This window comes from Prosopis cineraria, unplaced genomic scaffold (genome assembly GCF_029017545.1).
Source record: "Prosopis cineraria cultivar Desert tree isolate PC_DT_omini unplaced genomic scaffold, ASM2901754v1 PC15, whole genome shotgun sequence".
NCBI classification, from domain to species: domain Eukaryota; kingdom Viridiplantae; phylum Streptophyta; class Magnoliopsida; order Fabales; family Fabaceae; genus Prosopis; species Prosopis cineraria.
The window spans coordinates 4491749-4505357 of NW_026555346.1; the positions used below are offsets into that span (position 1 = coordinate 4491749).

The 13609-nt window shown below is 33.0% G+C and overlaps 1 protein-coding gene across 2 annotated transcripts; it reads right to left on the reverse strand.

The window, feature by feature from the left end:
* Positions 1-1547: 1547 nt before the first annotated feature.
* LOC129294405 (NADPH--cytochrome P450 reductase) lies at positions 1548-9363 on the reverse strand. 2 transcript variants are annotated; one of them, XM_054932750.1, is made up of 18 exons: positions 8699-9362; positions 7357-7416; positions 7096-7172; positions 6952-7009; positions 6774-6860; positions 6664-6700; positions 6360-6429; positions 6032-6226; positions 5854-5946; positions 5199-5424; positions 4963-5046; positions 4721-4872; positions 4537-4633; positions 4225-4374; positions 3511-3588; positions 3307-3429; positions 3115-3228; positions 1548-2416 (listed from the first exon to the last, which is right to left on the reverse strand). In XM_054932750.1, the coding sequence occupies exons 1-18, from the start codon at positions 8993-8995 to the stop codon at positions 2336-2338; spliced, it is 2079 nt and encodes a 692-aa protein (XP_054788725.1). In that variant the 5' UTR covers positions 8996-9362; the 3' UTR covers positions 1548-2335. The 2 variants fall into 2 exon arrangements, with proteins under 2 accessions (XP_054788725.1, XP_054788726.1); XM_054932751.1 differs by lacking the exon at positions 1548-2416 and having other exon boundaries at positions 3119-3255; positions 8699-9363.
* Between the last annotated feature and the right edge of the window lie 4246 nt (positions 9364-13609).

Below are 13609 nucleotides of genomic sequence, written 5' to 3' on the forward strand. Positions count from 1 at the left end.
CCCGTGTAACGCACGGGGCTGTGTCTAGTTTTTAAAATATCACTACAAATTAAAAATCTTGATTTGACATTAGATTTTTAGAAAAATGACAAAGTTATACTCTCATTTAAATTAATATTAAAATCGCTATACTTTACTTATTCATTTACTTATAAAATATTGCTAATTACCTTACTTTACTTTATTACATTTCAGGTATTTAAATTATTTTAAAACAACTTGTTAGTTCTTATATTGTATATTATTCACTTACCTATGGGCTATTATTCATTACCCTATTTCACTTGTCCATTACCCTACTTTTACTTGATTTCATTTTAGATATTTAAATTATTTTAAAATAATTTGTTTGTTCCTATTAAAGGTGAAAATATGGATCAACCCAACCCATATGGATTGAGAGAGATATAAGTTAGATTGATTTAACCCATTTTTATATGGGTTAAAAAAATTTCAATCCAAATCAACTCTTAAGAATTGGCGAGATGAGCCAACTCGCCAACCTCTTTTTTTATTTTTAATTTATTGTTTATGAATTTTTTTAGATAAATATATGTAAATAATAAGTTTTAATTTAATATTTCTTTCTAATTCATTCTAAATATATCAAAATATTAATTTATAATGTTTGTACAAAATATATAAATTGATACAATTAAGTAAATCATATCTAATATTATTTATATTCACAAAATTTTTTTCTTTTTTTTTTAATTTTCTAAAAATAATGAGGTTAAACGGGCCAACTATAACTCATCATAATTAATCCATATGTTTCACAAATTATATGGTCTAAGTCAGAAAAAACTTATTTTTATTTTGATCTTTTTTTTAAACCCAATCCGACTCTTATGACTGATTATTCAAGCCAACCCACATAACTTGATCCATATTTTTGCCTCTAGTTATTATAATGTATTTTGTTACTTTTGGCAATGAATAAATGAAATAAGACATTGAACAACATTTTATGAGAAATTAAATAAATAAAGTAAGACAATGAATAAGTGAAGTGAAATAATTTTAATATTAATTTAAATAATAATTAATTTTATCATTTCTCTTAAAAATTTTATATCAAAAATCAAGACTCCTGAATTGTAATGATATTTTAAAAATTTAAGGGTTTTAACTTAAAATAAGTCCGGTTAAAAAGTTTTTATTGATATTTTCCTGCAAATTTTTAATCCATGTGTCTGCTAACTTGGCTTCTGTTAAAACATGATGCTGAAATTTTAACACTGATGTCAAGCAGGAGGAAATTGAAGGTTTAAAGGCTAACATTTTTAAGAATAAAAGAGTTAAAAGAATAATAGAGCTTTTAAGAATAAAAAAATATTTATTAAAAAAAAAAAAAGCAAGCCCAGCCCTGGACCGCTCGAATTTAAACACACAGTAAATAGCTGAGATGACCACACAACAGCGGCCCGCACTGCCCCAAACAGAACCCATTCTCAAACTTTTACAATGCCTGTCCACAGTGATATAGCTAAATAATTGATAAAATTATGCGTCAGGGAAAATCTACGGTTGAAAGAACAATAATGTTGAGATAAAAAGAATATAACATTACTTTATGAGAGACAGTACAATAATATACACAAGCTTTATCAACTAGTTTCGCCAATCTAACAATTATTCATAGCTCTTGCAACCTGTGTTTGCCGACTCGAGATTACCTATCATTCAGTCCCCCTTACGGTCAACCCTAGCTCAGAAGAGGTCTAATCTATCACAACAATATAGAATGAAAAAAATATTAAAAAAAATTAATCATTTAATCTTTAAATTTTTAATTTAATCATAACTCAATCTCTCAACTATGACTCATTATAACTCAATTTTTATAATTTTAATTCGGTTACAACTCAATTCTCGAACTTTAATTCATTGTCACTCAGTCCTTATAATTTAATAATTTTAAATATTAATTCTTATATTTTAAAAAAATTATAAATATTAATTTTATAATTATAAAAGATTAAAATTCTAAAATAATTTTAATATTTTCAATTTTTTTGCTAAAATAAAAGGACCAACATTTAAATGTTTAAAACTATAAGGACTGAGTTACACCAAGTCAAAATTCATGGACTAAATTATAACCGATTTAAAATTATAAAAACCAAGTTATGAGAAGTTAAAGTTTAAAGAATGAGTCGTAACAAAATCAAAATGATTAATTTTCTCAACATAAAGAGGCAGGTCCAGAAAATCATTTCATTTTCTCAAGAAAACCCTTTTCGGTCTCCACCATCAGCATCCTAAAACTCCTTACTACTTTACGGTAACAAGGATACCACACTTGTTCCCAACCAACAAACAATCAGAAAAATCACCAAACATCTCTAAGGTATCGTCCATCCATTTGGAGTTTTTTCACTATCGCCTCTGCCTTGGATGAGTCCACATTTTCCTGAAATTCAATTCAACACACAATTCAAGACAAAGTTCAAGTACGAAGCATACAGGACTTCAGTTGAAGCAGTCAGAAGTACACAATCATAAATTTAATGCCTTTCCAAAAAAGACTAAACAGAACAATGTCAAGGATAACAATCAATCGAGATAGTTAGGACCTAGGAAATACCAATTATAAAAAAATGCAGAGAGCACAAGTATGTCAAAAAGAATCAACAAGCATCCACACATACTCCATAGGCCACGCAAACAGAATCCATAGAAGAATGTTTTATTTCTCCATATTTTAAGCACCAATACTGACAGTTATAGGATGATATCAATACTCTTTATGACAGAAGAACAGTGTATGGTTCTAAATGATAAGAAAATTCACCAAAAGAATTCAGATAAAAGTTTGATTCCTGCTAGATTGCAGCCTGAATACTGCATTTGGCAAATGAAATTAGCATGAGCGTTTTCACCTAGAGTAACATTGGTTTTTATACTCTTAAAACAAGCCTAATTATCAAACAATCCTCCACAAAAACACGTATTTCAAAGCATCCATTTCAGAAGAGAATTCAAAACCTTCATTTTCTCATACAAGTTGGCATGACTGAAAAGCAACAACCTATAACCATGGTAAGGAACAAGACAAGTTAACATTGTTCAATAAGGGTCAGAAGAGGGTGATGAAAAGAGAATCTGCACCTGCTGCTGGACAATGGTATGTAGAGTCCTATGAACATCTCTGGCCATACCCTTAGCATCACCACAGACATAAAGATAACCTCCCTGAGAAATCAGACCCCACAGATCTGCTGCCTGCACATACAAAAATCATGAAATAAACTATTCTTATCAGTGGCATTTTTTCCCTGCAAGGATTCCATCTGCACTTACATTATCCATCATCTTGTGTTGAACATACTCCTTGTCAGGTCCCTCCCTAGAGAATGCAACAATCAACTCTGATATAGCACCTTGTGCTACAAAATTCTTCAGCTCATCTTCATAAATAAAATCCTACAGACCAATATTAAAAGGAAAATTACACACCCTTCTAAGACTTCTCTGGAATTGAGAGTACACCAACAATTAACTCACCATTCGACGATTCCTACACCCAAAAAAGAGTAATGCAGGACCAAGTTGAGCACCATCCTCTTTGAGGGCCAATCTTTCCTGGATAAATCAAAGATAAAGGGTGACTCAAGAATAAGCACATGTTTATATTCTATAACAAGGATATTAGGGTGAACCAAAGGACTTGGACAAGTGCCAAGCAAATTGAGTCACTGTGTAAGTTGAAGTCCACTGGCAGCAGAAAGAATAAAAATCCGTATATAAAAGTTTCAGTGATTCAACGGTGTTATTTAGTTTAGGAATTATGGTTTAACCAATACCAGTTGAGAGCTGGCTCAATGGTAGCTTGAGTTTACAATGTCCACTTAGCCCAAGACAAAAATAGGGTTCAACTGATATTTTGGGAATTTACATTTTGCTAATTACAAATTCAGAATTAGGATTTTACTAAAATATGATTAGCTACATTTGTATTCAAAAAACTACTGCAAAATGGGGGCTTCTGATCTAGATAGAATCAGGAGGAGGTATTTTACAGCAGACATCTTTCTTTTTAAGTTTGGAATGAAGCGGTCAGATATCTTTCAACTACGGTCAGATTCTAATTGTTCTCTACCATCCTTCACTTTCCAACAGTTCCATTTCCACTCTCTCCAAATTTCCCTAATTCATTCCATAATTTTCAGTATCTTCCATTAATTTAGAGAATTATGCGAATCCATGATACATTCATACCTGTAAAAAACCCCTAAAAGGTGCCAGGCCAGTACCAGGTCCAACCATTATTATAGGAATTGAATGATCAGTTGGTAACTTGAAATTTGATGGCCTTATAAAAATAGGAGCCCAGCTACAGTCAGAACTTTTCTCCAAGGGAATAGCATTCTGAGAATATGTGATAAAGCTCTAAGTTAGTTAAGATATAGCATGATCCAGCCTTGCATAAAGTGGGGAAAAGAATCAGTAAAAGATGAAAACAAAATATTTGAGAAGTTTAGACAGGGTACATATAACTAAAGAAGAAGCCCATCTGTAACAAACTGCTACCTTCATCCAGGTTGAACATACTCCTTTGTGGATTCTGCCAGTAGGAGTTGGACCATGAACCAAGGCACAAGTTACATGTACTCTTTGTGGTGCAAACCTGGAGAACAAATACAACGCAATGCAGAATTATATGGCAAGTTATAAAGTTTAGTTTAGATATTTTTAGGTAGGTTAAGATACTAACCTAGGAGATGATGAAATTGAATAATAACGAGGCTGTAACCGAGGGGCTACTGCTGCAAAGAACAAACCTAGGGGAAGTTTTACTGAAGGAAACTCAGCCATTACCTCAAGGAGACTTCTTTGACTTCCAACCACCCATTTAGAGTACTCATCCTGGAAAATTAAAAACCCACATTCATCCAAGAAAGAAGAGCAGGATCACACTTAAAAAGCAAGATACAAACAGCACTAGCAATTTTTCACCTTTCCCTGAGGAGATGATAGGAACTTTAATTTCTCAGCTTCACTAGGTTCAGATGCATAAGCAGCTAAAGCAACTAAAGCAGCCTGAAACAGGAACATGCATAAATGTCCCCTCTTTAAAAATATATAAAGTTGGACATATCCCTAATAAAACCACTATTGTAACAAGTAAAACTGATTGTTTACAGAATAAGACAAGTAAAAAATGACAAGCACTTGGATGATCATATAAAAACCTTTCGAGGAGGGTTCAAGAGATCAGTATGATGAGCCAATGCAGTGCGTAGTGTACAAGGACCAGGGAAAGGAGGCGGCAAAGAACCTCCCAAAGGAGTACCATCCTCATTATCAGTGTGAAGAGAAAACAAGAGATCTAAATCTTTATCCAACAACCTCCCAGCTTCTTCAACAGTCTCATCACAGTTTTCAGCATAAACACCCACATGATCTCCAGTTTCATATCTGGGAAGATCAGATAAAAGTTATCAAACCGGCTACTTTAATTCTGCCATAATCTAGGAACTGGATGCGGAACATGTTACCTTCCATCTAATAGGAGCAGTGAGCACAACATCAAACCATAATCAATTGCCAATCACTTTACAATCCTTTAAAGGATCACCCAAAACATTACATAATTGTATGCTTATAATACCCCAAGAAGCTTCACACACTTAAAATCTGATATCTCTTCACAGATCAATACTTTTAAGCAATTTCTTCAAGAACAAACACCCTTCAAAGTTAATTTAGTGTTTCTAAATATAAAACATAATTCACATAGATCCACCGCCCCCACCCGCCTATCAAGAAATTTCTTCAATGTTAATACTAGATAGTAGTAGTATTTACGAATTTGCTGTTCATTAATATAAATGAGGTCTGACTTACGATATTCCAGTCCCTGATATATCAAACTCCAGATGTATGCAAGAACGATCGGACTCAGGTTTGTGAAGCTCTTTTCTAACAGCAACATTGGCCCTTCAAAAAGAGAAACAAGAATTAGTTGTAACCTACTATAACATAAAATAACAGTCATGAAGTCAACATGCAAAACTTCATGCACCTGCAAGGATGATGAATGTCGAACACAGCATTCCCATTTGCCATGTTCATATGATTATTATAGCATGATGTGACAGTGGGATCATGAATCACTACTCGATATTCCAGTATAGCAGCCGTATAAGGCGTAGAGACATTATTCACATCATCCTCATCTAGGAGCAATTGATCCAACTCAGGCCAGAGAGATTCCTTCCTGCAAAGGAAAGGCCAATTCATGAAATTTAAAATGCAGAAAGCAGTTGCTACAATCATCCATTTTTTTATACAAAATAGCAACAGCACACCAATACATGAGCGGCAGGCAGGAGCAGCAGGACTACACTTACCAAGCTGCAAAATCATCTTCAATAGATTGATCATCATCACCTAGTCCAACAGAAACAATGCGTTTTGCACCTGGTGCAAAAACAATTCTAAACATAAGGATATTTCATTGTAAAGCCAATAATACTCTAAATTTCATTAAGCCTTATATATAAAGTAGTAGTCCATGGTTCATGCTAAGCAAACAGAAAAAGGAAGTTACTCAATAGATTTGATGCCAATGGCACAGTATAAATCCAATGGGAAAAGTTATATCACCCTAATATTTACAAGACGACAAGAATATTTAGCTGATAAATTACATACCTTGTTCACTAAATTCTTGATCAATGACCTTAGCTATCTGTTACAGAAGAATACCATTAGATAACAATTAATGATCCCAGCTAAGTCAAATTAAAACATCCTAGTTTTACCTTATTAAAATGCTCATATTGCCTATTACCAAGGCCAAAAACACCATATGTGAGATGTTGAAGCCACGCTCCCCGCTCATCTTTTCCCTGTAAATTAGGGCCAGTATATTAGAACCTTCCACAAAAGGCATATGAGACCACAAACTATGATTTACTTAAGCCATTGATTTAACCATACCTCAATAAACCATTTGTAAAATCTTGCAGCATTGTCAGTAGGCTCTCCATCTCCGTAGCTGCCATGCAAGGTCCAAATATCAAATAAACAATGCATCTCAAAAAGCCATATTCATTTCACCATTTTTACGAAGATAAATCTTACGTGGCCAACATGAAAAATGCAAGTGTCTCTTTCTTAAGTTTCTCCCCGTATAGATCATCATCTGCTGCATAGTCATCCTAGTTAAAATTAAATACACCAGAAATCTTAAGTCAAACCAAAAGTTTAAGGCAACAAGTTCTAATGAAATAGAACAACATGCTGAAAGTCTCTAAGTGATTTAAAACACGCACGCACGCATGTGGTCCATAAATCAATGAACACAATGGTAGTGTGCCTGAATTTCATCCTGATCCAACTTACCAGGTCAACAACTTTGACAGATGCTTTCTCATACCTTGCCTTAACCTCCTCTCCCAAAGCCTATTAAAATGGTATGGAACAAACAACAGATGGTGGTTAAACAAGATTGGCAGTAGACTAAAAGATAAACTGTTCTTTAGAAAACAGATCAAAATAGTTTTTCGATTTGAGGCAACCTGATATGAATAAATAGTTAGTAACTGATTTAGTCAAGTTAGTAGTGCTATTAACAGACTTAGCATTGAAGAAGTTAGTTAATTAGAGTTCTAAACTAACCAAACTCTAGTATAGTTGTATATGGGAAGGAAGAAGGTAGCCTTTATCATTAGTTCAGTTATGGATTTCTAAATTACTCTCATTCTTTCTATTTCCATTCTCTTTTTTTTCAAATCACAGCCTTTTTTTTATTGCTCATAGGTATCCTCTCATTAGAGGCAATCCTATTTAAGTCATAATCAGACACTAAATGTGGGCACTTCTCTCAACAGAGATTCAAACTTTGGTTAGCCATATTGTAAGGAACTAAATCCTTCCACTAGACCCAACTCTCGTTGGTCAAATCACAACCATTTTAAGCATATTGGAAAAGGGAGGAAATTTGTATATGCTACAGTCAAACATTTGAATAAGGCCATAACCTATAATAGTTTTCTAGTTAACATTAGCACATGCTGCAGTCAAATAACTTTTGAAACAAACTATTGTATTGTTTTGTACTTTTTTTTTCTAATTGCTATGATCAGTATCCTTGCTTCTTGGTGCTTGTACTTGGTGTTTCAACTTTCAAGCAAACGGAGCATGTTTAACATGATATACCACCAATGACATCAAACGAAATACAGGATTGCCTGTCATGAAGTAATTTGATCTTCATTATCCATATCATAGATCAGGGTTTAGCGTAGGAGACGGGGGGGGGGGCATTAAATTAACACATTATATCCTTCTGCAACTTAAATTTCATAGACACCAAAACTATCAGATCAAACAAGCCGGGGTATAAGTTATAGAAGCTAAAATCAGAGACCACCCTTCATAACACATACTTCAAGGTCGAAAACCAAAAAAAAAAAAAAACCAAAGAAAGAATTCTCAGACAGGAACATCCCTCCCCCGCCTCGATGTCAATCAGGAATCAGTATCGTAGAGGAAGTGGCCTAGCATCTGATTCACTAAAATGAGGATGAAGCGACAGAAACGAGTAGGAATTAGCTGTAATCATGATAAATGACAAACAAGAGAAGAACAGGGGGAAAATCCCAGCCCCTAGAAAAAATCGTTAAACATAATCTTGACACGGTACCCAAAAAAGCCGAAATCGTCTGAAGACAAGCAACCGTACCTTCGCAAAGCCCTCAGCAGTACCAGTCTGGGTGCCAAAAAAAACTGTAACCTTAGTCTTCCCGGAGTTAACGTCAACATCATCCTCTTCCTCCTTCACTGACAACAAACTCGGCACTGGCACCGGCTTCACCTCCTTGCTCCGATCCGACGATTTTCTCCAAACAAATGCCAATAGCCCAATTATAAGAGCCACCGAGGTTGTAACAATGACAACCAACGAATCCGAAACCGAATCACCCAGCGAAATGCCCAGCAAGGATTCAAGCGTGCGCACCAAATCCGACGTCGGAGCCATCGTAATCGCTGGGGATCAAAACAAGCCAAAGCCGGATTGAATTTATTGCCAAATACAAATTCAGAATATTTATAGTGCCAGTACTAGTCGTTGATCCGGCCTCACTCCACGCTCTTTCTCTCGCACGGTGCAAGTGAGAGAGGTCGAGTAAGCCCTAGAAAATGGTGACGGTGGAGTTAGAGAGGGGTGGAGAGGACGAGGAGGACCACCAAACAGAGATTGACCATGGATTTTGGGGCACTTTATACGATTCTGATCCTGCTGGGGGAGATATCAGAGCGTCCCCTGTCAATGCCAAGCAATAATGGTACCACTTGCCAGATTTCGCAAGAGCTGTGGTTTCTCGGCATTGACATCTGACGATTGCCTTCTTTGAAAAAATAAATAAATAAGATTGACAACTCATTAACTTTCAATTAAAAGTTGCTTTGAGTTTCAAGAGAGAAAAAGAAGTTACCTTTGCGTTTCCCTTCCTGGCTCCACCCCGCCCTATTTTTGTATTGATTTCTCGACTTTTTATCATATGATTTTGTCATTGACCTTGTTACAATTAAAAAAATAATGTAAAAAAATGACAAATTTTAAAAAAGAAAATGAATGAGCGTTAGGTTCTAATAAAATTTTAAAAAAATAATTTATAAATGTTAATTCGCACAACCATGAATAAGTTCGATTGTAAGTTAAAAATATTTAAAATTTAAATATCTTGTTTATGATTATAACTTATGAATTTGATATTATTTAAAATAACATTTATAATTTATTTAAAAAATATTGTCATGCATGTTACTATTATTAATCCCCTCCTACTTAATTTTCATTTTAAAAAAAATCCCATGAGACAACATTGTAGTGTTTGACCTTTCTCTGTGTCCAATTTCAAATGAGCGACATGATTTTGGTTAGAAATGTCAATCTTCTAATCCACATGGCTGCATTGTTCCCTTTAAAGGACCACAGCTTCCATGATTCTTTCTTTCCCTAGACAAGGAAAACGAGAAGCGAGTGGAGAGAAAAGCTCTCATGGTTCTTGATATAAATTGAATATGTCTCTATATGAATCTATGCAGTCTGAAAAGCAAATTGCTCTATTTATAACTTGAAGTAGTATAACCTATTATAGAGTGTTATACATATTTTGATAAAGTAAAAATATACAGAGAGGTGAGTAAATTTATTTTCGCTTTTGTGAATCCTGCAAAAGTGAATTCTATAGTGTTTTTCATTACAATACACCAAATCTTTTTTTTGGGAATTTAGGGATTCCAAAAACAAAACAAAGCTGAAAAAAAAAAAACATAATTTTAGGTCTCTATATTTTTCTTACATTTTATTATTGGTTCTTGACTTCTTGTACTTATAAAAGGACTTAAAATAATAGAAAATAAAAACATAGGGGACAAAAATACAAAAAAAATATAAAGACTTAAAGTTATGTTTTTAAAAAAAAAATTAACAAAAAGAAAAATGTCATGTCTATTGCCAATCTTAACCTTAACTAGAGTCATTTTTTTTTTTGGGCAATTGCATGACATCAAAAAAACAATAAAGGATGAAAATGTTGTGTGTTTAGCTCTCTCTTTTTTTTTTTTGTCAAAAGGAATTGTATCACATCACCTACTTAAGGAGAGCTTTAAGTGTGTATATACTAAGAAGTGAAAGTGAGATAATAAATGAGCTTTAAGGTAAAGTAGATTTACGTGTACAATAACAGACCAACATAAGACAATTGTAGTTAAAAACAATTGATTTGTTCTCTATGTAGGAGTTAACACGACATTAGGCACTTTTTACTAGGTTTATTTTTGCAAAATTATAAAATTATTTTTTAAAGATGTGCTTCCCAAGAAACTTTGTTTTAAGCATATTTAAATTTTGAATCTTCAAACTTTTAAATGTTGGAGTTTTGATCTCCTAATTATTTTTTTCATGTCGATGTAATTTCCCATCAAGCCTTTATCTAAAACATGCAGCTTATAATGTTTGCTTTAATATTACCAATAATCACCATACATCAATACATGCGTAGTAATTAGGATTCACAAAGCTCTTAAACTTACCTTAATCCAAAACAGGTTAAAATTTAGTTCATAAAATCTTTAAATTATTTAGGATCCCAAAACCTTTCAAAACAATAGTTTGAGTTCAAACTGATAAAGTTTTTGAAACAACAAAGGCATGAAATAATTAAGAAAAAAGTCACATAAGAAAAACAAAGGTTAAGAAGATTATTTTTGCCAATCTTAGCATATTTGCTGTGGCTTGTAAATTATAGGTTATGGCTTGTGGCATAAATAATTCAATTTCACCTCTGTGCCTTGCATCATGACATGTTTTCCATGCACCATGATGCGCATGATAGCTCACCTAAAGTAAGCTTCTGAGTTCTGACACGTGTCATTTTTACATACAAAATTCAATTGGAGTGATTCAAGTACCTACACGAAACTCATTAAATAATCTAGCTCATAGGATAAGTTTTACTCCAATCCAACAATTAATTTAAAAATCAAATACCTAAATGCATAAAGTTAGTATTGAAAGTGTTTTTCAGGTATTCAAGTATCTAAAACCTAAGACTCATGCCATTGACCTCCTTTAAGCTTTTAACTGAGTCCAAAAGAACATTTTACACTTGACTTAATAAGTTATAAAGCAATACAACATGAAAATCAAGATTTGGCCTCTCGTTCCCTTGATTCAAGTTAGCCATTTCATGAAATTCACTAAACTTCACTTCTAAGCCAAATCATCCCACACACAACACGCACATCAAAGACATATATTTGTAATTTAGCTTATTTCCTTAATGTTTTACCAAGCATACTCGATAAGCTAAGAAACCACACATTTACATATACATTACAAGCGCAATATTACCAAAAATGCATTCATACAGCTAAGTGATTGCATTAATGTCCCATCCCTTATCACATGTAACCTATAATGCAATTTAGGATGACATATTAAAGGCACATTATACAAGCACCATGCAAAACATATGCAAGCTCTAGCTAGCAATACTATTTATATACAATCATTTACAAAATAACTCAAAATATAAGAGGGCTTTACTATCAAGTAGGCTAGCTACTCTCTACCCTGCTCTTTCCACTGTCTCCTTTCTGCTTCCAAACCTGTAAAATTGTAACTATGGATTAAGACAAAATTTCAGTAACCAAAATAATTCATATAATTTATTAATAAGTAAAATTATGAACAAGTACTAAAGCAACATGATAAAAACATATATTTATACTATATGAGCTATAAAACACACATATACATGTGTTTATTACGTGTATCACGTGCATGATTACATTTCCATCCAAACCTTTATTACTCCCCAACTAAATTCGTAGACTACCTCATGATCAACCCCTTAGTAAGTTGACCCAGGCTCACCTTCAATATACTAACTACTCGGCCAAAGGTGTTCTTAACCATTTTCGGACCACGGATTCCTCACAGTCACATAATTAAAGTATCATATATTTAGATCCTTTGAACACTTTTCGATTGATATAAAGCTACTTTAATTGCACTAAGTATCTCAAAGTACTAGCTCAACTATATAAATTTTTATCACCTCTTCAGCTAAGGTGAACTCCTACTTGTTACTCAAGCATCCACCGTGTCATTTTCATTCAAATTAATAAATCTATTTTTTAAAAAAATCACATTATCTAACATTTTTCACATGCTTAAGTGTCCACAATGTCATTTTCATTCAAATTAATAAATATATTTTTTAAAAAATCACATTATTTAACATTTTTCACATGCTCAAGCATCTACAGTGTCATTTTCATTCAAATTAATAAATCTATTTTAAAAAAATCACATTGTCTAACTTTTTGCATACATTTTAACTATGAACATTTTCAATGAAAGTTCTTTTGCCCCCTTTACACATTTTATAAACAACAACACACATATACACACATATTTCACAAATAATTTATAAATAACTTTACAAGTTAATAAACAATAGGAATTTTCAATTAGTTCAAACTTTTTTACCAAAAGGGTTACTCAAAACATTAGCTTCAATAGTCTCTATAATCTCAAAGGTCCCAAATTAACATAATCTATAAGTTCAAACACTATATGTTAGTTTTCAAACCCAACACAAGTACGCTTTGGTACAATTAAAATACTTTAAACTCCTAACCCCTATCAGTGGGCAATTCTAAGTCCTAACTAATCTCTACAAGCTTCCTACAACTTCTACTACTCCTATTAACCTCAACAACTTCTACTACTCCTATTAACCTCAATATAAAGTTTTCATAACTTTAAGCCTTCTACTTGATACTAAAATTCAATCAATAACCACCAATCTAGTTATAAATCTTTAATTTAACTCCCAACAACCTTATAGTGGTTATTAGGCCGGAAAACAATCCTTTGTAAACTTAAAATTTAATTTTTTAATATCTCAAACCAAGAAAAATACGGTAGACCAAGAAAGAAAAGGGATGTAAAGAGGTCAAAATTAACTCTTAGGTATCTAAAAATCCTTGCTATAGCAAAAAAAACCCTTCCTGTTATGTATTCTGACCCTTTTTCTCTTTAATTCACAAGCTAATTCACTATCTTATTATTTAAAAA

Coding starts and splice junctions, on each gene's coding strand:
- LOC129294405 (XM_054932750.1), bottom strand. CDS start 8,995: ATGGCTCCGACGTCGGATTTGGTGCGCACGCTTGAATCCTTGCTGGGC. Junction 4,873..4,962: donor TATCATCTCCTCAGGGAAAG/GTGAAAAATTGC, acceptor TTAATTTTCCAG/GATGAGTACTCTAAATGGGT. Junction 2,417..3,114: donor ATACCATTGTCCAGCAGCAG/GTGCAGATTCTC, acceptor ATTGAATTTCAG/GAAAATGTGGACTCATCCAA.